Below are 24,273 nucleotides of genomic sequence, written 5' to 3' on the forward strand. Positions count from 1 at the left end.
GCCTGCCTTTCCTCAGGTGATTTAAGATGCATTTGCATGTAATTTTGATATTGGGAACTTGATAAGTAGTTTATCCTAGCATTTTGAGAAAATGTTTTGGAAATAATGGTACCAAGAGGGCTTGAAGTTTTAAAAGAATACACGAGAATTATAATTAAATCCTCATTTTATTTTAATTTCATAGATGTGTGAAATATATGTGCAGGTGTGTCTTACCTGTATCTCCAGATGTTTCTGTGTGTGCACACACGTTTGCATATGGTAAGTGTGCACGTGTATGCGTGGACATGTGGAGCCACAGTCACTGTCGGTGTCTTCCTCAGCTGGTCTCCTCCATCTCTTGAGGCAGTCTTGCACTGAGCCTGGAGCTCATCCCTTTGGCTGCCTATTCCTCCAGCTCCAGGTTACAGACTTTAATAGGGACTGAGCTTGGCACATTTGCACAGACACTAAGCAACGGAGCCATCTTCTTCAGCTCTAGACATTTTCTTAAGTTTTTATGTGTTCTATTACCATCCCGTTTGACTACCTCCCCCCAGTCTCTTTAATGCAGCTTGGCACAGTGAAAAGACTAGGCACTAATATTTGTCTGTACTGTTATTTAATGATTGGCAGTGAAAATTAATATTGTGAAGGCCCTTAGCAAACCCATAATAAAAAAGTCGTTTTTGCACTGGGGAGATGGCATTGTTTTGGGAGTCACTTGAACTACTCTGCCCAGAAGTTTGCACATAGGCTTCTCATGCCTGGTCTTGTGGTTGTCAGAAAGTGGGGAGCACTGTCAGCCAAGTGGCATAGCTTCATTTGATAAAAGTACATATTAACCGGGCAGTGGAGGCAAAGGCAGGGGGATTTCTGTGATTTAGAGGCCAGCCTGGTTAACAGATAGCTTGGCTGTAGCTTTCCCTTGGCTATTCATGGTGTGTTCTCTTCTCTGAGACACAGCGCTACATATATGAAATCACAGGTTTGAATGCTCATGGCATTTTCTCCCCCGACAATGTTTCCCTTCAGTGTTTCTGAATGTCTCTGGAAGTTAGGGTCACCTCGCTCTTTCTCTTTTCTGTCCTTGACTTGTTTGTTGGTTAGTTGTTTTCCAGTGGATACCAGGCAAGCGCTCTGCCTCGGGGTTAGATTCTTTCCCTTGAACTCAGAGATCCGCCTGCCTCTGCCTCCCACCTGCTGGGATTAAAGTGTGCGTCACCACTGCCCAGCTCTTTTTCTTTTTTAAAGGACAACTTTATTATTTGTTTTAGAAAATTCCTATTTTAAAATTTTATGTGTGTGAGAGCTTTGCTGCATGTGTGTCTGTGCACACATGTGTTTCTGGCCCAGAGCCAGCAAAGGGTGCTGAACTGGAATTGCAGTTACAGAAAATGAGCTGCCACGTGGGTTCTGGGTATTGAACCTGGGTTCTTAGGAAGAGCAGCCGGTTCTCTTAACCCACCACCCACCGCTCACCAGTCACAACCTGTTTTTCTTTTCTTTTCTTTTTTTTTTTTTTTGAGGCAGGGTCTCAGTGTGTAGCTCTGGCCGACTTGGAGCTCACTATGTAGACCAGCTGGCCTCGAACTCACAGAGATCCACCTGCCTCTGCCTCCCACCTGCTGGGGTTAAAGGCGTGTGCTATGGCAGTGGTCATATTCTTGAAGTCACCCAAAAAGAATAATCACAGTTATGAAATTATAGGAGCAAAGAATGGGATGTTGTACAGTTCTTGGTCGGTACAGCTAGACTGGGATGGGAAGCTTGTGTCCTGTACGCTTGTCTGCCGTGGAGGGCTGTGTCCTGTGCGTGTGTCAGCTGTGGAGAGCTGTGTCCTCTGCGTGTGTCAGCCGTGGAGAGCTGTGTCCTGTGTGTGTGTCAGCCGTGGAGAGCTGTGTCCTGTGTGTACGTCAGCCGTGGAGAGCTGTGTCCTGTGTGTGTGTCAGCCGTGGAGAGCTGTGTCCTGTGCGTGTGTCAACCGTGGAGAGCTGTGTCCTCTGCGTGTGTCAGCTGTGGAGAGCTGTGTCCTGTGTGTGTGTCAGCCGTGGAGAGCTGTGTCCTCTGCGTGTGTCAACCGTGGAGAGCTGTGTCCTGTGCGTGTGTCAGCCGTGGAGAGCTGTGTCCTCTGCGTGTGTCAGCCGTGGAGAGCTGTGTCCTCTGCGTGTGTCAGCCGTGGAGAGCTGTGTCCTCTGCGTGTGTCAGCCGTGGAGAGCTGTGTCCTCTGCGTGTGTCAGCCGTGGAGGGCAGGTCTTCCTCACTGCACACTGGTAACCGTTGAGCATGATAATTTAAACTGTTTCATCAATGGACAGGTTAAATGTTATTTCCTTGTTCTCTTCAAGAACCTGCAGTTCTTGAGTTGGGAAAGTGAATATTTTTCACTTTTTTGTGTGTGGTTTAGCTGTTCACCTTACAGTTTTGATGTTTATATTTCACATACTTGTTTTATAATTTCAAAGAATACGAAGAAATATTTTTCAGTTGATCAATTTTTGGCATAATCAGTAGATTCTACTATGAAAATGAACAGTGAGCCCATTGGGCGTTCCAGGGCTACACAGTGACATTCTGTCTCAAAAATAAACAACAACAGAAAAGAAATCAGCCCAGGAACAAATTCCTAAGCCTGTGTCATATAATGGCTCTGTGTTTCCAAAGTGGTCCAATCACCAGTTTTCCCTGGGTTGATTTTTATGTGGAAAACAAGTCACTAGATGTCCTAACATTCTGATGATTGTGTATTTGTTGTGGATCTAAGGGCCAGAATCGCTCATAACAGGACATCACCCTGTTGTAGTAATAAGAGCGGCGGGCTGCGTCCCCGGCACCCGGCCGCCCCCACGGCTAGCTTTACCCGAAATAATTACACGGAAACTGTATTCTTTTAAACACCTCTTGGCCCATTTCTATCTAGCCTCTTCTAGGCTAGCTCTCGCACCTGGACTAGCCCATTTCTAATAATCTGCTGTAGCCCACGAGCTGGCTTACCAGGAAAGATCTTAACCTGCGTCTGTCTGGAGTGAGAGAATCATGGCGACTCCCTCACTCAGCTTCTTTCTCCCAGCCTTCCGTTCTGTTTACTCCACCCACCTAAGGGTGGGCCTATCAAATGGGCCTAGCAGTTTATTGCTTAACCAGTGAAATCAACAGATTGATATATGACACTCCCCCATCACCCTGTAAGGCATACAGGAGCCCAGCGGTTGGTCTCTTTCTGTGCTGTTTCTGGTTTCTGCTTCTCTGCTGCTGCTCCTCGACTCCTGCGTCTCCTTCCTTGGCATTTTCTGTTTGCTTTGTTTCCGTGGCACCTGCTGGAGTAAACTCTTCACGCGAGGTCATGGGTTGTGAACTTTAGTTGCTTAGTATTTCTGTGTGTGCCCGCTTGTCAGTATGTGCACCATGTGCACAAGTGCCTAGGGCGGACAGAGGGCACAAGATCCCTGGGAATGGAGTTCCAGGTGCTTATGAGCCACCCCATGTCCATGTCCTCTGCAAGGGCAGCAAGCGCTCAGTGAGCCGTCTTCCCGACTCTCCACCAGCTTTTCTCTGAGACAGTCTCATGTCTCAGGTAGACTCCCCTGCTTTAACCTGCCGGAATGACCAGCGTTTGACTCTCCTGCCTCCCCCTGTTGAGTCCTGGAATTATAGGCATGGTGTTGCCATCCTGGTTGATACTTTCTGGGGGATGGAACCCCAGTCTTCATGCATGCTAGTCAAGCACGTGACCAGCCAGGCCACTCAATCTCCATCTAGCTGCTTGCCTGGCCGGTCTTGTTTAGTACCATGTGACTGGTTCTTTGCTCTAAAGATGAGTCTTAGCCGGGCGATGGTGGTGCACGCCTTTAATCCCAGCACTTGGGAGGCAGAGGCAGGCGGATCTCTGTGAGTTCGAGACCAGCCTGGTCTACAGAACTAGTTCCAGGACAGGCTCCAAAGCCACAGAGAAACCCTGTCTCGAAAAAACAAAAAACAAAAAACAAAAAAAACAAAAAGATGAGTCTTCTTTTGCGGTAGACCCTTTCACCGAGCAGGGCTATTTCTCAAACCTCAGGCAGACATAGACCCTTTTCAGTGCGTAAGACTTACGAGCTTGTTTCCATATAAGGCACAGAGGTTGGGCAGGAGCTGACAGGTGGCTTTGAGAACTCAATTGCCGTCTCAGTTGGATGGGCTCAGCTCTTCTTCTGACTTTCGTTTCTGAGTGAAGTTCTTTCTTTATAGTGTCCTGCTCCCTTCCCTGTCCTCTCTCTGTCATCTCCAGTGTCCTGCTCTCTCCCTGTATCCTCCCTGTCATCTCCAGCGTCCTGCTCTCTTCCCTGTCCCCTCTCTGTCATCTCCAGTGTCCTGCTCTCTTCCCTGTCCCCTCTCTATTATCTTTTCTGATATTTGAAGTCACCCCATGCTCTCTTCTCCTTGGAGACTTCCAGCCCTGTATGTGCTGCTTCCGTTGTAGAATTTTGTAGGATTTTTTTTGCCGGCAAGCCTTCTTTCCAGTCAGGCTGTTTGTGGGAAAGAGTGTGGGGGAGTAGGCTTGGGAGGTTTTTATGGACGGCCCAAGTGGCCCACTGACGTGCTTGTGGCATCGCTCTTACTGGAGGTAGCTTTAGACAGCGCTGGGCCCAGCAGTAAAGACCCTTTAGTGTTCCTTAGTCACAGCTATATCAAAGAGAAGTCTCAGAGTGTTCGTATAAACACCTGTCTAATAGATCAGCTTCCCATCATAACAGAATTTATTAGCCAACAATCAAGTTAGTAGAGCAGAGTGATCATTCTGTTAGAAGTGTGTTTACTTTTGCAGTTAGCATCTCCAATCACCAATGACTCTTTTAATGTAGTGATAGAGGACTCTTTAAAATTTATGCATACAAGTCACAGTGTGGGAACTGTAACTAACAGAGAAGAAGGTACCAAAACGGGGGCCTCTGCAGCTCCTGCCGGGCACAGCGCACTGTGCGGGGAGCTGCACCCAGAGCTTCCCTGAGTCCTGGCTTCATCTGAAAGGGTGCACGTCTCTGGTGTCTCGGGGGTTGTCATCTCAGGACAGCTGGACAAGGGTCCTGCTCCACTGTCAACCTGGAATTTGTTTCCCCTCTCTCTGCATTTGACGCTTTACTTGTTTGGGGTGGAGGTTTGAGTGGGACCTTTTCTTCCTTCAGCTCACAGGCCGGTGAGGTACTAGGAGGTCACGTAGAAGCTGACTCCAGTGGTTTCTAGCTTGAAGCTCCTCTGAATTTTCACAGAGAATGGGCCTTTACATCACCCAAGCTCACCAGTCAGACTCGGGCCTCTCTACCCCTCAGACGCGTTTCACGTGTGTCTTTTCAAGTGGGTGAAGGTGTCTCCTCTGATGTCCTAGCATGTCCTTGTAGCTCTGTGTCTTTGCCTGACCTTCCTTTTCAGGTGAGGTGCCGAGTGTTTGAATGTCTGAAGCGGTCCTTGGCATGTCCGTCATGCCCCAGGTTTTCATCTGTAGCGTTCTCATGGACTGTGGTCTGACAGTTTCAGCCCTGTCGTAAGCTGCCATAGCTGATGGATGCCCACCTCAGCAGTGCATCCACAGATGGGGGATGGGCAAGCCACAGGTCTGACATAGAGGGCTGTGGGAAGGGTTGGGATGTGGGAAGGGTTGGTTTTTGCTCCTTCTTTGCTCTTTATGTCTTTTGGGGGGCCTGCCACCCAGCTCCCAAAAAAATCACACATGGAGGCTTATTCTTAGTTATGAGTGCCCGGCCTTAGCTTGGCTTGTTTCTTGCCAGCTTTTCTTAAATTAACCCAACTACCTTTAGCCTCTGGTCTTTTTCCTTTTCTTACTTCTGTATATCTTACTTTCACGCTTACTCCGTGGCTGGCTGGGTGGCTGACCCGTGTCCTCTTTTTCTCACCCCTCTTCTCCTGCTGTGTATCATCTGCCTGCCAGCGCTCCTACCTTGCTATTGGCCATTCATCTCTTTATCAGGACCATAAGGTGTTCTAGACAGGCAAAGAATCACAGCCTCACAGAATTGAACAAATGCAGCATAAACAAAAGACACACCTTAAAGTCATATTCCCTGACATTGGGAGGGGATTATCTGCTGCTATTTCACAACCACGGACTTCACAAATGTCCAGATTTCTGGTTTCTCCCGAGGTGAGTGACCTGGCACTGTTGCCTGGCAACAGGGTCTTCTGAGTGTGTGCCAAGGCTTGGCGTGCACTTGCCTGGGCCACTGAGCATGACTGGGCCCAGGTTCTTAAAACAGTAACTCATCTTTTTGCCACCCACCTCTTATTTTTACACTTTGGAATTGTGTTTCCTTATCTTTTACAGGTTATTGTGCATGTGGATAGCTTTGCACAAGCGTGCTGACTGACCTTTGCACAAGCGTGCTGACTCTCCTTTGCACAAGCATGCTGACTGACCTTTGCACAAGCATGCTGACTCTCCTTTGCACAAGCGTGCTGACTCACCTGTGTTTCTCCTCTGATTAACACACTTAACAGCCACTGCCTTTTATGACTAATGAAGGGGTGAGTGTTTACATTGAGTCTCCCAGTGAGCATAAAGCCGGCTAGACTAGCGTTGAGCACAGTGGTAGCCCCAAGTAAGATGCGGTGCCTGATGCGGCTGCAGTGCCTGATGCAGCTGCAGTGCCTGATGCGGCTGCAGTGCTTCACAGGCCTGATGCGCGTTTCTGTGACCTGGGAGCCAGCCTCAGCCTGCACTGCTGTCTGAGAACATCCTTTAAAACTTACTGCCCTTGCCCTCAACTCATCCTGTCTACGTGTTTTAGATAAATGCCCTTTTGAGGGCAAGTTCTCGTTCCTGTTTTTTTTTTTTTTTTTTAACTCTAGAACCTTCTCAGCACTTTTATCCTGTTTACTTTCCTGATACAATCCCTGGTACAGCAGCTAGGGTCTGCCTGGGCACTTGTGTAAGGAGCAGCCAATGAGGCACGTGCCTTGTATCACGAAATTCTCCCCAGTGCATAAGGGACAAAAGATCGCCCATGATGGCCTCCAGAAATGAGTGTAGCGGTAATAAACCGGGACCCTTTGGCCTCTGGGCACTCTTAGAGTGGTCTCCGTGAAATTGGTCATCAGAAGCACACATTAGTCAAATTGCAACATGGTCACCAGAGACAAGTTTTTCAGGATCCTTCCCAGGAAGCTGAGTGGCCTGGGAACTAAAGTGTGGAGGAAGCTGAAGGCACCTCTCCTTGTGGGAGGCTTGCTGTACACCTAGCTTTTGTTTAATCCCTTTTTCACTAAAAAAAAAAATGTGAGAAAGTTACTTTGTGAGATACTAAATGATCCCTGTTTTATGGGAACCCCAAGAACTTTACCAACTAGTTAAACAGTCATTAATGGGAAGATGAGTGTTTGTGGTGGGGGCTTGGTGGCCCCTGCTTGAAGGGTGTGAACCACACTGGGTTTTTTGACGTGTACTTTTGCAGGCCAGACGTGGGGGCAGGCAGAGTTACCAGGTTGCTGCTCCCCGTTGTGTCTGCAGCTAGCACCCTTCTGTAGCAGCCCACATGGTTAAGCAAAACGTGTGGTTAGTGTCTTTTTTTTTTGCTTAAAGTCATTAATTTAGTTTATTAAAACTCAAATTTTTTTGACAGAGAGGAGGACAGATAAGCAATTCAACTACACAAAAAAATCAGCATGATAAAGAAAGTCCTTTTATGTAATTTCTAAAAAAATATATTGATGCATATACCTGTGCAAAATTCTTTAACTACAGCCACTCACTTAAACTTCAGATGACTTTGTTGAGGCAGGTACTGCCCATCTTCTTTATATATATATTATTGAGAAAAGGAGAAAAAAAAACAAGTTTCCACCTCCTCCCAGCCTCCCATTTCCCTCCCCCTCCTCTCACCCTTCTCCCCCTCCTCCCACCCTTCTCCCCCTCCCCCCACTCCTCTCCCCCTCCCTCTCCAGTCCAAAGAGCAGTCAGGGGTCCCTGCCCTGTGGTAAGTCCTAGGTCCTCTCCCCTCCGTCTATATCTAGGAAGGTGAACATCCAAACTGGCTAGGCTCCCACAAAGCCAGAACATTACGTAGGATCAAAACCCCGTGCCATTGTCCTTGGCTTCTCAGCAGCCCTCATTGTTCGCCATGTTCAGAGAGTCCAGTTAATCCCATGCTTTTTCAGTCACAGTCCAGCTGGCCTTGGTGAGCTCCCAATAGATCAGCTCCACTGTCTCAGTGGGTGGGTGCACCCCTCGTGATCCTGACTTCTTTGCTCATGTTCTCCCTCCTTCTGTTCCTCATTGGGACCTTGGGAGCTCAGTCCAGTGCTCCAGTGTGGGTCTCTGTCTCTATCTCCATCCATCACCAGATGAAGGTTCTATGATGATATGCAAGATATTCGTCAGTATTGCTATAGGATAGGGTCATTTCAGGTTCCCTATCCTCAGCTGCCCAAGGAACTAACTGGGGACCTCGGCTTGGGCACCTGGGAGCCACTCTAGGTTCAACTCTCTTGCCAACCCGAAGGTGGCTCCCTTAACTAAGAATTGTGCTTCCGTGCTCCCCTATCCAACCTTCCTTTATCCCAATCCTCCTTTTTCCCCAAGTTCCCCCCATCCTCCCCTTCTCCCTTTTCTCTCCCCATCTCCCCTTACCCCCATCCCACCCCACCCCCAAGATCCCAATTTTCTCCCCGGCAATTTTGTCTACTTCCCATAGCCAAGAGGATAACTATATGTTTTTCCTTGGGTTCACCTTCTTACTTAGCTTCTTTAGGATCACCAATTGTAGACTCCGTGACCCTTATTTATGGCTAGAAACCAATTATGAGAGAGTACATCCCATATTCATCTTTTTGGGTCTGGGTTACCTCACTCAGGATAGTGTTTTCTTTTTTTTTTTTTTGGTTTTTCGAGACAGGGTTTCTCTGTGGTTTTGGAGCCTGTCCTGGAACTAGCTCTTGTAGACCAGGCTGGTCTCGAACTCACAGAGATCCGCCTGCCTCTGCCTCCCGAGTGCTGGGATTAAAGGCGTGTGCCACCACCGCCCGGCAGTGTTTTCTATTTTCATCCATTTGCATGCAAAATTCGAGAAGTCATTGTTTTTTACCGCAGCGTAGTACTCTAATGTGTAGATATCCCACACGTTCTTCATCCATTCTTCCTCTTACATCTGTCAGAATGGCTAAAATAAAAAACTCCAATGATAGCCTTTGCTGGAGAGGCTGTGGAGGAAGGGGTACCCTCATCCATTGCTGGTGGGAATGCAATCTTGTGCAACCACTTTGGAAATCAGTGTTTCGGTTTCTCAGGAAATTCGGGATCAACCTACCCCTGGACTACCAGCAATACCACTCCTGGGAATATACCCAAGAAATGCCCTATCATATGACAAGAGCATTTGTTCAACTATGTTCATAGCAGTATTATTTGTAATAGCCAGAACCTGGAAACAACCTAGATGCCCTTCAATGTGGTTAGTGTCTTTAGTGCTTAAAATATTCAGGGAAAATTCACACAGCAGGTTTCTCCTTCCAGCCTTTTAAAGTATTTACTTGCTGGTGTTGCTGTGTTTATATTGTACTGTGAGGTTTGCCCATGATGGTAGCAGGCACCAGGATGCCACGCTTCTCCCCCCGACAGTGCTGCATTGTGTGGAGTGTCTTGTTTATGTCTTCAGTTGTTGGTGGTCACTTGGCTGTGTCTTACCTGTTATGACAGTACTGCTTCAAGCACTCACGTCTCAGCTTCACTGTTCTGGATATGTGTCTAGGAGTGGGATTTATGAGTCATGGTTTTCTATGTTTGACTTGTTGAAGATCAGAACTTTACCCTAAGTGTAAGAGTAAATATATATATAAAGTATATTCTCTTGGTAGACATTAGAAACATGTTTTTTATAGTCAGGCAGGACCGGGTTCAAATAGCAGCCCCTTTACTATCAAGCTGTGACCTGGGACAAAGTTACTTAAACTTTCTAGCCCATTTCTTCACCTGAAGTCTGTGAGCGGTGAATTCCTCCCTCCAGGTGATAAAGAAGTCAGGAGACACGGGAAGGCCTTTTATCAGGACGGTATTGTCATGGGATATCCTCTGGAAATGGAGCCATTATATTCATTGTTTCATGGTCACACCCCTCAGCCTGAGTGGTGTTAATCGCCACAAATAATGGTGGTGAGCTCCGATCATACCAAAGAGAAGTAGGAGCCAAACGGCCCCAAAGAAGTCTTAACTGTGGTGTTTTGTGTCATGTTTGCCGTAGATGGATCCCTTTGACTCAGATTAGTGCGTGGTCTGTTCCTTCAGCCATAGCTTTCCTGTCTTCTAAGGTAGAGAGATGTCTGTCAGAGAGATGACTTTCAAAAGCATGCTTGTTTACTGCTTGGGCTCTGACGTGCAAACCACTTTCTGATCCCACTCACAGACAGGAAGCTAGCTAGCGACATGCCTGAGCTCCGAGTGTGAGGATATGGTGAACTTTTCCCCGAATAAGTAGCTAGTTAAAAGTTACTTTTTTAAAATCAAAATAGATTGGTGTGAAAAGCAAAACATCTCATGAATAGACCATCATTGTCATTGTTAGTATTTTGGAGGATGCTTTACAGAACATCTATTTTTGTGCTGTTTTTTAAAGGACTGTATTATACTGACACTATTTTTAGGAACACCTTTTTAAGGCATGAAGTATTTTTATACTACCCATTTGTTAGTGTTGGATGTCACTCCATCTTCCGCATAGAACGTAATTTAATTTTCCATTTTCCTTCCGGATATTTACAGACTCTGTTTTCACAATAATACAGACAATGCAAGGAGAGCATCTCTGTAATAAATAAGTCTTTGTGCATAGCCATGGCACTTGCTGTGGCCCGAGTCTTCAGTGTCGTATGCGTGTGTGCGAGCGTGTACATGTGAGCATATGCACGTGCGAGTGTGCGCGTGCGTGCGTGCGTGCGTGCGTGTGTGTGTGTGTGTGTGTGTGTAAGAGAGTGGTCAGCTGGTTCCGTTGCCTTTGGGCTTTGCGAGGAGGCACTACCATGTGGTGAGAATGTGATGGAGGAGTTTGCTTCATGGCAGCCAGAAATGATGGGTGGAAAGATGGAGGGAGAAGTGTAAGGTGGGAGTGTTGGTGAGGGGGAAGAAGGAGAGAAGAGATGGAGGATGTTGGTGCTCACCACCCGGCTCCTACACAGAGCTTACTCTTACTTATGAGTGCCTAACCTTAGCGTGACCTGTTTCTAGCAGCTCTTCTTAACTTATCCCATCTGTGTTTCCTTTGGCGTTAACCTTTCTCTATCCTATATATCTCTCTTTGCTGCCTGCTCTGTGGCTGCCTGTGTGACTAGGAGGCTGGCCCCTGGTGTCCTCCTCTCCTTCTCCTTTTCCTCTTCTCTCTTCTTCCAAGCCTAGATTTCTCTTGTTTATTCTCTCTGCCCGCCAGCCCCACCCATCTCTCTCCTGCCCAGCTATTGACTGTTTAGCTCTTCATTAGACCAATCAGGTGTTTTAGACAGGCAGAGTAACACAGCTTCATAGTTAAACAAATGCAACATAAAAGGATGCAACACATTTTTGCATCATTAAACAAATATTCCACGGCATAAACAGAAGTAGCACATCTTACACTAATATTCCACAGCAGGGCAAGGTCACACCTCTACAACAGGCTGTTCAGCACTGACCCGACCCAGGGATGGAGCTTAGTCCAGCCCCACATCACACAGTCACCTCACGCTGCTGCATGGGGGCCTGTCTGTCAACAGCCTCTGGGGCTCATTTCACATCAACACCGGAGCTGTCGTTTTGATGGTTTCAGCATTAGTGTGTATCCATCATACGGTTACACTTTCCACAGTCTGTATTCTTTGTGCTGTCTCCATGCAGAACTGCATTTACTTGTTACCTACATGCACCACTGTAAGATGCTAGTGCTTTTTGTGGCTGTATACACGTCTTTCCCTTTATCTGCAGCAAGGTAAGGATCCCACTGGGCTGTGGGTACTCGCGGTATGCTGCATGGTATATAACATAGGATATGGTTGTATCGGTTGCCACTGGCGTGACTGCCGTCGGCCACTTCTCATGCACCCTTTCTGCCTGCTCAGCCTCCTTTCTCATTCCGTCTGTCCCCTGGGTGCCGTTTGGTCAACCTCTGATCGTGCTCACTTCTTCCTTCCTCCAGTAGGGTCCCCCGCCCCCACCTCCAGAGGCCAGTCTAGACTATTGAAGGGTGGAAGATGATGGGAAAAAGGCCCCTTCCTGGGTGATACCTCCCAGGAAGATACCTTTATGTGGCTTCTTATAACAGCCTCGCTGATCTGTCACTTGGTGGGAGCCAACCTGATAATGTAGTCTTAAAAAAGCTTACTAGTTCTTTGAGAGTCTTGTACAACACGTTTTGTTCATTATTGTTAAGTGTTAAATCCCCAGTTGCTGGGTTCTTCCACTGCCGATGCAGTATACTAAATAAAACTGAATTAATAAATCCAGATTTAATAAACAGAGCAATGCAAAGCAGAGCACTCCCTGGTGACTCTCAAGAAGGCAGGAGACAGAATAGAGTAGGACACTGTCAGGTCTGTGGGCTGGGTCTTAAAGAGATGGTGGGCGTGGTCCCAGGCATCTCAGGGGCGGGGTCGGGAATGAGGCAGCACCAGGAACACCGCCCCCAAGCTGGAAATTCCATTTAATAATTAATTAGCTCTCACCTCTTCCCAGACCCACCTTTTCTTCCTTACCCACCCAGATTTGTGACCTTTAAAAAGGAACATCAATAGCAAAACCCTTCAAGATATTTGTGCTGCGGAAACACTCTCAGGTATTTTCTGATGGAGCTGTCCACACCAGGGGCCACGCTAGGTTTTCTGCTGGAGCTGTCCATACCAGGGACCACACTAGGTTTTCTGTTGGAATTGTCCACACCAGGGACCACACTAGGTTTTCTGTTGTAGCTGTCCACACCAGGGGCCACGCTAGGTTTTCTGCTGGAGCTGTCCATACCAGGGACCACACTAGGTTTTCTGTTGGAGTTGTCCACACCAGGGGCCACGCTAGGTTTTCTGCTGGAGCTGTCCACACCAGGGGCCATGCTTGGTTTCTGTGGAGCTGTCTACATCAGGGACCACGTTAGATTTTCTGCTGGAGCTGTCCACACCAGGGGCCACACTCAGAGAAAACTGCCCCTTCTCTCAGTGGCTAACAGTTGCCAATAGCTGTACCATTAGGGGTGGGACTGTGGGCCCAGTTTCTCTGTTTCTGGGGTTTGATCTGGCTTAGGTTTGCTGTCTCACACTCTGGAGTTCATGTATTCAGCTGCTCTGCTGAGTTCAGAAGACATGGTTTTCTCCTAGCCATCTGCCAACTCTGACTTTTACACTTTCTCTGCCCCCTCTTTCTCGGTGATCTCTGAGCCTTGGTATTGAGGGGAGGGTATACATGCTTCCTTTAGGGCTGAACATTCTACAGTCTTTTATTCTCTGAACTGTGGCTACTTGTGTTTTGTGTTAATTGCCCTCTACTGGTAATAGAAGCTTCTTTGATGAGGCTTGAGAGACACAGTGATCAGAGGGTGTACCAGAAGTAACGCAGGGACAAGATAATGGTCTCTGCGTGGACTCTCCCTCATTTCCTTCCCTTGCCCTTCACTGTTGCCCTTGGGATCACATTCCAACATGAACCACCTGCGGCCCTGAGCCTCTGCCCGACCTTCCCTTTCAGGGACACCTAAACTAAGGCGTTTGTTACCATGCACAGATAAGCAATGCAGTCTTTAAACCTCCAGTTTGAAGAGGGCAGCGCCTGCTTCTCAGGATTATCTTGGGAGTTAAACCATGTAACTCTTTTCCTTCCTGCAACAAGTGCTGCAAGGTCACTGTTACCAAGTGATGTTGCAGCTGTGGGGATGGATGGTGAGCAAGACGAGCAAGGACCCTTGTGCAGTCATCGAGCTGTGTTCTACTGAGAAGACGAAGGGTTAGGTGAAGACTGAGCAGTGAGGGACGCTGTGGAGAGTAAGCAGTGCTAGCGAGTGCTGGTCAGTGCGAGAGGTAGTGAGCTAGAGCAGGGGATAGCTGAGTTTTTTCAAACATATTTTATTTAAATTTTAATTTTCGAAGCCAGGTGGTGGTGGCGTACATCTTTAATCCCAGCATTTGGGAGGCAGAGCCAGGCAGATTTCTGGTTCAAGGCCATCCTGGTCTACAAAGTGAGTTCCAGAGAAACCTTGTCTTGAAAAGTGAAAATAGAAAAGAAAAAAAAAAAGAAAACAAAATAGGTTTGATTTTTTGAAATTTGTGAAAAACATCACACCATACAGTTTCCCAATAATCTAGTTGATTACGCTGACTAGCTTTATATTGCCACCTGTCTTGGATAAAATTGTAACAGTTATATAAAAAGAATAAATTATTTTAATAAGCATTTTATTTGTTTTTGTGGGAGTTGGGAGTGTGTTTGTCATAGCATGCTTGTGGAGGTCAGAATACAACTTTATAGAGTTGATTCTCTCCGTCCATCTTGATTTGCATTTGGGGATCAGACTCAGGTAGTCAGACTATATGGCAAGTGCCTTTTATCTCTTGCTGGCCTTTTGTAAGTGTGATTACTTTTGATTTTTTTAAAACAGTTTGTTTTCTATGTATGGTTGTTTTGCCTGCATGTATGTCTGTGTACCGATTGCGTGCAGTGCCCTGGAGGCCCGGAGGAGGAATCCCACCTGTTGGAACTAGAGTTCCAGACGGTTCTGAGCCACTACGTGGGTGCTGGGAGTTGAATCTGGGTCCCCTAGGAGAGCATCCAGTGTTCTTAACTGCTGACCCATCTGCCCGGTGCCTCTTTTGATGTTTAATTTCAGTGACGTAAAACATGCCTTGTGTAGCCAGCCGTATTCATGCTTGAGCGCACATATCAGCAGCGTGTGGCCCATCCGTAATTTTGTATAAAAACCTCCAGAACTCCTTTTACCTCTCAGCACTGTAACTGTGTCATTAAACAACTCCCTGGTTGTAGCGTCAGCACCTTTGCCAGCCGCTGTTTTACTCCCTGATTTTGTGAAGTTCATAGTTCTAGGTGCCCTTATAAAGGGAACCACGGGGCTGTTTGTATTCTTGTGACGGGCTGATTTCACTCAGCTCAGTGTCCTCAGGTTCACCAATATTGTAACAAACATGGATCAGAATTTCTTTCCCTTTCATGGCTGAATTAAATCCTGTTGTATACTCGTGGCCATTTGTTTCTGTTTGTGTATTTATCAGGGGACAGTTGGGTAAGTACCTGTTCTCCATCTGAGCCCATCCATCTAACACACACACCAACTGCCTTTGGGATCCCTGGCTGCAGCTGCCGCCGCCAGGAGCCTGTGCTCTGGAGGAACTGAAGCAGGAACTAATGGGTGCGTTTCTTAATTTGAAGTATACCTTTAGAATTTGTGACTTCTTAGGGTATTTGGCAGTATGTCTCTGTCTTGTCAAGACACAATGGTCTGACAAGTCAGCTGGAGCTGGTGAACCCAAATCCACGTTTAAATTTTGTATAGAGCAGTCAGGACGGTGGCACAGGTCCCTGTAGGTGCCCAGCAGCCTCCTTTCCTGGGCTCTTTGGTTGAGTGTCATTGTTCCTCACCTGGATCATCCCAGCGGCCTCCTGACTGGACCCGGCTTCTACTCCTCTGTTTTCTCATAATCTCAAATGACGATGTATCATGGATGGTGTCCCTCTTCCTAACCCTTCCCCACCTGACTCCGGCCACCCTGGAGGAGGCTGAAAACCTCCTTGTGCCTCAGGTTCTGCTTGCTGCCCCCCACGTCCTTGGCCTTAGGACCCACCTATGCACCTTGTGCTCATCCCGCCTTCTGTGTGTGTGCACGGCCCTTTGCCTGTTGACTGTGGTTCTTAGAGCGTGTGTACCTTTGTGTGTGCACAGCCCTTTGTCTGTTGACTGTGGTTCTTAGAGTGGGTGTACGCCTGTGTGTGCACGGCCCTTTACCTGTTGACTGTGGTTCTTAGAACTTGTGTACTTTATGTTCGTTTGGTAGAGCTCCTTCCCCCACATACTGCAAGGCCTACTTGCTAAGGTCTCTGTTCAAATATTACATCTGAGAAAGGTTTCCCTGGCTGTCTCTCCACTGGCTGAGTGTCAGAGGCCTGGTTTACAAGAGCAAGAATGCTTCCCAGCCGTTGAGAATCACCTGGGGGTGATCAATAATAGGAGTATCCGTCCTATGCCTGTCTTCAGCCGAAACGTCTGTCTGATAGGGTGGCTGCCATCTTGAGCCCTGGTGGAGGGACAGAGCATGAATGTATCACTAGTTCTAAGTGTCTGGCTGGAAGTGACATATCTTAGGTTTCCCTGGCTCAAGCAAGTCACATTGCCACCCCTAATGCATTTAGTGTGGATTAGCAACACCTCCTTGTGCGTGGTGGGAAGCCCCTGGGGATTCATAGTGGGTAGTAGCCTTGGGCTTTGCCTGCTTGGGTTTTCTGCAGCTTTTGCTTCCAGCTGACAGATATGTCTGCCTTTGTTTATTTTCTTCTCTCGTGTGGATGGTGCGCACCGTAAGAGTAAGGCCTTTGTCCTGACAGCCCTGCTGAGCCCTGGGGCCTAGGGACGCGCATGGTTTATAGCGGGTGCTTAGTGATTTTAGAGATGGGTTAGGGAGACAGCCAAGGCGCCCTGTTCAGTTAGTCACTGGGAGAGTGGAGTGGGGAGAAGGGAGAGGTGGGAGAGGAGAGGGAGGGAGGGGGAGGAGACAAGAAGGCCAGGCAGGGCTCTAGAGAGCAGCATTGGAGTTGCTGGTCAGAGAACTGTGCCAGTGTGAGTCTTGGGCCCAGGGATGTGAGGTTCGACTGTGTGGGTTCAGGAGGCGACAGGGACGTGGTGCTGCCTGTCACAGGGACAGGTAAAAGTCGGAGGACTTGCTCCCTTTCAGGGTGAACCTGCAGCACCAGTTTTCTCTTTGGTCCTGTCATCTGGACGAGGACAGAAACCCACCCGCCAGTCAAGCTTTTGTAGGGATTGTGGGGAGGGGTAAGTGCTGGGGATCAGGTCCACGGCCCAGGGGTGCTGGGCAAGTGCCTACCACTGAGCCCTCATGCATTCTGATATTGTATGGGTAAACTCTCATTTCCCCTTCTGCAGGCTAGAAGAACAGAGACTTCTGTGGCTCCAGCAAGTCTAAGACTGGCTGTGGTCTCAGCCATATGCCCTCCTGTCCTGTTGAGGCCCCAGGCAGGACGGTGCTTTGCTAGGTTTGGGATCTGGCAAGTCTTGGTGGAGAGAGCAATACTGCGTGGCAGTTCCGGTATAGATGTGTGCAGGGTCTCAACCCGGGAGGAAATCGCTGGGCTATTTCTGTATGCTTGCACAAACACCATAACCACAGCACCAACTGTAACGGATAAATCTACCCGCAGGGAATTTCTAATGAATAAGGTACAGAATCTGAAAGGGACCCTCAGTGATGTCTCCCGGGGCCTTGCCACTGGTGAGCTGGAAATGTCCTCTGTCAGAGGGGCTGTGCTCTAGTAAGGCATGTGTCTTTCACATCCTGAGGAGTGCCGCAGAGTTGGGGACAGTGAAAGAAGTCTAGAGACATCTTCCAGCAGAAGTGGAGCCACTGTGTGGAAGAAATGAGGTGCAAAGCGCAGTGCAGCAGAGGATCCAGAGAGCAGGGGACCCCTTTGGGATGGGAGGCAGGCGGCCCAGAGTACAGTCTGGGGAACAAGGGTGAGGTAGCAGGAAGTGGGGTATACAGGTGTTGTCCCAGGAGAGAAGATGGCGCCCAGTGGCTGTGGTAGCGGAAACCGGGCAAAACTTTGTATCATCCTAATGATCTTTAAAGTGTTTTAGTTGAGGGCAGACCCAGTGAGTAACAAGCTAAAGACCGTAGTTCAGGTCCTCGGTTCCCATGGACATGCTGGGCGTGGACTTATGCCGCTGTGGCTCCGGGCTAGGGGTGGGGGTAGAGGGATCCTGGGGGCTTGTTAGCCAGTTCCAGTGTGAATGGTACAGTTCAGGTCCAGTGAGACAGCATGTGATCGGGCAGTGGAGGAGGATGGCCTCTGGACCCTGTGCGCATGCCTGGAATGGGGCACACAAGCCCCAGGTTGTGAGACCCTGGTCACTTAGGTGTGGGAGGAGGCACCCACGCAGACACGTGTGCACACACTTGGTTGTTGTGAGTGTATGTAGTTTCAACTTTAAAATGTCTTTGGGGCCAGTGGCTCTGCCTCCAAGGTGGTGGAGGGAGAACCCAGGCAGGAGCTGTCTTCTTTCCTCCATCGTTCAGGTGGAAAGCCCCTGCCCCACAGGTCTTATAATCTACAGTTATAAATGGGCAGGGAAATGAGCAGTAGTAAAATTAATATTCAATACACCATAACTTATGAAAAATATTAGACATTTAGTGCTGAAGTGCTTGTGTCTTGTGCAGACATTGTTAGTGTTTCGAGACGTCCTGTTCTGTGTCTGTAAGAACTTGTGACTTGCCGCACATCTGGGCTTGGCTCAGGTTCCAGGACTTTCCCTTCCCTGTGACGTGTCATGACATGCGCCTGGGGGTTTGTCATGGGAAGTCCTTTGCCTGCAGCGAGTCTTCCGGAATGTCTCAGTTCCTGCCACCACAGTCACATGCTTGGTCTCCTGTCGCCTCGGTACCGAGCGGCCACAAAGCTGATGTCTGTGTACGATGAGGTGGAGGTCCCCAGGGCCCTCATGGGACACCTGATGGGGCTCCTCCTGTGTTCACAGTGGAAACACCTCAGGAGACCCCTTCAGTGAGTAGTGTTAGTGCTCAAACCAATGTGTGAATCTCCGTCATCCTCGGGCCAACTGCTGGAAGGTTCTTCACCCTTTCCTGTCTGGTGCTGTGCGGAGGTTACTGGGTGTTTACTGTGTACGAGCCAGCTGACGGTGACGCCAGCAGAGGTCACGCCTGCCTTCTGTCCCTGGCCGTAACTGCTGGTGACGTTTTAGTGAGAGCCAAAGCTGGGCCTTCTGGACTCGGCCTTCGTTTTCATTCAGAGCAGTCAGTTACCCTGCTTTTCATCTGTATGGGGTTTTGCTTGTGTTGCTTTCTAAATCCCAGTCATTCTGGATGTGTTTTCCTCCTTCCCAGACAAGGCCCCGCTGTCGAAGAGTCTCTTGCTGGTCCCCAGTGCCCTGTCCCTGCTGACTCTCCTGCTGCCCCACTGTCAGAAGTTCTTCGTGTACGACCTCCATGCTGTCAAGAACGACTTCCAAGTAGGTACACTGCTCCTTTGGCCTCTGGGAGAAGAGGGTTTTTTTTCTAGACCTGCCTCTTCTTCCTTCAATTCGTTAGCCCCTTGAAACTCCTAAAGTTTCAAAAGCAGTATTTTAAAGTTGTTCTTTAAGAGTATTCTTGTATTTTAATTATATTTAGTCTTTCTCTCCCCTGCAACTCCTCAGGCCCATGCCCACCACTTTGCTCTCCTAACCTCCCCTCCCCCTCCTCCTCCTAATAGCGGAGTCCAGTTACTGCTGCAGTCAGCATGTGGATGCAGGGCCAGGGTCGTTCCCCAGAGCACAGGCAATTGGTCAGCCCATCGGGGTCACACCTCTATAGAAAACCTTTCAAAGGCCATCAGCTGCCAATAGTGCCTCAGCTGGGACCAGGGCCTCTCAGCCCTTCTCCATCCAGGTCCTTCTGAGGCCACCACCCAAGTCAGAAGTGCCACAGCCTCGGCTTGTCCTCTCCCCAAGACCTGGCTTGCAGTCTTCCCTCGCCCACATTTGCAGTGCTACCTACGCCTTAGGAGGGCGGAGCGTGAGACAGATACCTCGTTTAGGGCTGAGCACAAAGTCCCCGAGTCTGTAACAAGTATTCCCATACTGTGTTGACAAGCATGCTTTCTAGTTACATTTGCGGATATTTTCAGCTGTGCAGGTTATAATGGAGAAATTGCAGGGTTACCTTTTGCTGAACTCCTAAGTTTGTACCCTAGGTTTTACTCGCGGAAATGTGATTTATACTTTGAAGAGAGTTTAGGGCTAGTACGATGGCTCTGTCATAAAAGGCCACCAAGTCTGAGAACCTGAGTTCCACCACTGGGACCCACACGATGGAAGGAGAGAGCCCACCTCCACAAGTTGTTCTCTGACCCATGTTAATTTCTTTCACATAGGCACGGTTTTTCAAAATCAGTCTCAGCCTGTGTGTTTGATGAGATGGTTCAGGCTCCTTTGCCTGTGCCACACCGATTGATGTTTCTATCACGGAGCTAAACCACGAGGAATCACTTTTCTCTCGGAAAGAGCAGAGTTCTGCTTTCTAGATGGATGAGTGGCCTTGTGTGGGGGTCAGGATGTTAGGACCAGCTACGTGGGTGCCCTGGTGGCTTCCTTTGCCACCCTGAGCATAAACTGTGGTCTCAGCCCACTGACCCCTTCCACCGCCTACAGTGGATGCAGAGTCCCGGTGAGTGTCCTTCTGTCTGTTACCCGTGTCACTGCTTCCGTCAGAGTAGACGGAGGCTTTTGTGTCACTGTCGCCTCGGGCTCAGGAAAAACACACTTAGGTTCATATGCACACCACACACAGAACATACACACGTGCATGTTAGAACACTTAGGTTCATATGCACACCACACACAGAACATACACACGTGCATGTTAGAACACTTAGGTTCATATGCACACCACACACAGAACATACAGACGTGCATGTTAGAACACTTAGATTCATATGCACACCACACACAGAACATACACACGTGCATGTTAGAACACTTAGGTTCATATGCTCACCACACACAGAACATACACACGTACGTGTTAGAACACTTAGGTTCATATGCACACCACACACAGAACATACACATGTACATGTTAGAACACTTAGATTCATATGCACACCACACACAGAACATACACACGTACATGTTAGAACACTTAGGTTCATATGCACACCACACACAGAACATACACATGTACATGTTAGAACACTTAGGTTAATATGCACACCACACACAGAACATACACACGTGCATGTTAGAACACTTAGATTCATATGCACACCACACACAGAACATACACACGTACATGTTAGAACACTTAGATTCATATGCACACCACACACAGAACATACACACATGCATGTTAGAACACTTAGATTCATATGCACACCACACACAGAAGAACATACACACGTGCATGTTAGAACACTTAGATTCATATGCACACCACACACAGAACATACACATGTACATGTTAGAACACTTAGGTTCATATGCACACCACACACAGAACATACACACGTGCATGTTAGAACACTTAGGTTCATATGCACACCACACACAGAACATACACATGTACATGTTAGAACACTTAGATTCATATGCACACCACACACAGAACATACACACGTGCATGTTAGATCACTTGGAATCTCACCCTAGGCCAGTTGGGTAAGAACGGCTGGGGGGATGGCTCTGTCATTAAGAGCACTCACTACTCTTACAGAAGACCCAGGTTCAATTCCCAGCACCTGTATTGCTGACAACCACCTTAAACTCCAGTGCCAGGGATCCAACGCCTTCTTCTGTCTCCATAGGCACTGTATGTACACGACACAGTTACACAGTAGAAAGAAGCAAAAAGGAAATATATATGTGTTGGTTTATTGAGAGGGTTTCTCTGTGGCTTTGGAGCTGTCCTAGTACTAGCTCTGTAGAACAGACTGGTCTTGAACTCAGAGCCCACCTCTGCCTCTCAAGTGCTGGGATTAAAGGTGTGTGCAGCCACCACCAGGCCAAGGAAAATATTTTAATTTTATATAAAAGAGCAATTGATAGGACATTAATGATTTTAATTTTTAATGTTAATTTTAAAAAAAGTAATCCCCAGGATTTCTAGTGTGAGGTCGGCTTTGAGAACTTCTGGAAGAGATGTAGAATGTTGACAGAGGGTTCTGCCCCACCTGGTCCCACAGGCTTCTTATTAATTAACTCTTACATTTTAAATTAACCCATAATTCTTGTCTGTGTCAGCCACATGGCTTGGTACCTTTTATCAGTGAGGCATTCTTATTTTGCTTTCTCTGCATCTGATCACTGCAGACTGAGCCTTTCCTCTTCCCAGAATTCTGTTCTCGTTGCCCCGCCTATACTTCCTGCCTGGCTACCGGCCAATCAGCGTTTTATTAAACCAGTACAAGTGGCAGATCTTTGCAGGGTACAAGAGCAGTGTCCCACAGCAGTAGAGCCCCCAGTTCCTGGGTTTCATCTGGCCCATCTGCTGCCCACAGGCATCTTCTCTGGCATCTGGGTGCACTCCCAGGAAGTGCTTTGGAGTAGTGAGGAGTCTCACTTCTGCCCTGGGAATTCTAAACACACAAAAAAGAGCAGGGGACCGTGAGAACCAAGTCTCTGCTAGATCCTCGGGTGATGATAAACCAAGAGGGACCAAGACTGGGTGGGCATCCCCGGGGAGCATGGGGATGTTTTAGCAGGTCTGGGAGGAAGGGCAGCTGAGTTAGTACCAAAGAGAGGGTGCTCTGCCCCTGGTGCCCCTTGGGTCTGCACAGCAGGTGTCGCGGCAGAGTGGACACAGGCTTGGTGGGTGATAGGGTGTTCATCCTGTCACAGGGCCAGGTGACAGAGGTGTCCCTGCACAACATCCCCGAGGATGGCAATAAAGCCCCAATTATTCAAGACTAGTTACCAGCTGTTTTTGACATTAACCCCAGGAAAACCAAACATCAGAGTTCTGGATACACAGTTCACTGCATGTTAGTAACTGTAGTCTTAATTTTCGTCCTCCTCAGATTGTCCTGGTGTCAGGATGCTTTGACCATGGTGTGGAGTTGTCCGTTAGCCGCTCTACGGTGATGACAGGCATAGCCGTCGTACATAGTTGAGTACCCACAGCCTGGGGTCGTCTTTGCTGGCCTAGAGTTGCACTGTGGTTGTGGTACTGTTGTGTTAGCTGCGGGCTCTGACGTGGCTGCCTGTCATGGTATTCATGCCTTTTCATGGGCCTTTTCCTCTTGAACCTTGGCCAGAGACTTCTAGTGCTGATGGTTTAGTGAATCAGCAGGAAGATGAGTCTTGTGGCCTTCCTTAGGAGAATTTGGAGTTCACGGTGACAAAGTGCCTGGCATCTTGGAGCAGAGACAGCTGTGGGCTGCTTTGCAGTGCGGTTGGCATGAGTGTGTGTGTGTGTGTGCACGTGCACGCGAGTGTGTGTGTGAGTGTGAGTGTGTGTGGTGGTGAGCATGCCATGGTGGAGTCAGTTGTCTCCTTTTATTGAGATGTGGGTTCTGGGGCTTGAACTCACGGTATCAGGCTTGGCAGCAAGTGCTCCGACCAGTTATGTTTTTACAAGGAGTTCTCTGTTGCCGTAACAAGATGCATCTTGTAGTAACCGTCGGAGGGAAGCTAGGCATACCGAGTTTACTTTTGCATGTGCTTGGTAACCGCCGAGAACTCAAGCTGGACAGTGCATGTCAGGGGCCTGAGCAGATCTCACTCACTCGCGGTTCTGTTTTCATCCCCGTCTAGATTTGGAGGCTGATATGCGGAAGGATAATTTGCCTCGACTTGAAAGACACTTTCTGCAGTAGTCTTCTTATTTATAACTTCAGGATATTTGAGAGACGATACGGGAGCAGGAAGTTTGCCGTAAGTTATTTGATGTTTCTGCTGAGGTTCAGAGTGAACCGACCTCTGTAGTCTGTGTTTGCGCATTCGGTCCTCCCAGGGTCTCCTGAGTGCTAAGCAAGTGCGGTTTGCCTCCAGCTACTTCTCCAGCCCTTACGTTTTGTATTTCAAACTCTGAAGTAAAATCTTTCCTATTTTCCCAAGATGACCTCTGGCTTGTAACCACGTATTCAGGCTCCAGAATACTGGGATTACAGGCATGCAGCACTGTTCTGGACCCTTGTTTCAAATGCCTTCCTTATTTAAGACTTAGTGTATTATTTATAGTTATCTCTTAAATTACATGATTCTAGATCTGATTTGATTAATTTCAACATTAACCAAAGAAAAACTTTAAATTTAAGCCAATAGCATGATAAAACAATTGAAATGATGGTAATACACAACATTGTGTGTGCGCCAGTAATAAAAATTTTAATTAGAACTTTAGCTAATAAAATGCTCTTCTCTTACTTGGCTTAATAGTATATGTGCTACTTATTAGCAGTATGTCCTAATTGAATGTCGTTTTTCAACACGTCTAGAAATTCTAGAAACTAGTACATGTGAACAATAATGGTTTATTTGCCAATTTTGGAAAGTAACAAAAACAAATATAAAACTGTGCTTATGCATGTATACATATATGCGATAAGCATACATACATGTATGTGTGTAC

General features: G+C 47.9%; 1 protein-coding gene across 1 annotated transcript in view; it reads left to right on the top strand.

The window, feature by feature from the left end:
- Ubac2 (UBA domain containing 2) overlaps positions 1–24,273 on the top strand; it is a 158,651-nt gene that overhangs the window by 12,127 nt on the left and 122,251 nt on the right. Inside the window, exons 2-3 of the mRNA XM_041669088.1 lie at positions 19,054–19,178; positions 23,457–23,576. Coding sequence (XP_041525022.1) covers positions 19,054–19,178; positions 23,457–23,576 — 245 coding nt within the window. The remainder of the gene's footprint in view (positions 1–19,053; positions 19,179–23,456; positions 23,577–24,273) is intronic.

This window comes from Microtus oregoni, unplaced genomic scaffold, assembly GCF_018167655.1.
Source record: "Microtus oregoni isolate MIOR12 unplaced genomic scaffold, Mior012 000001F_ref0000356, whole genome shotgun sequence".
Lineage (NCBI taxonomy): Eukaryota > Metazoa > Chordata > Mammalia > Rodentia > Cricetidae > Microtus > Microtus oregoni.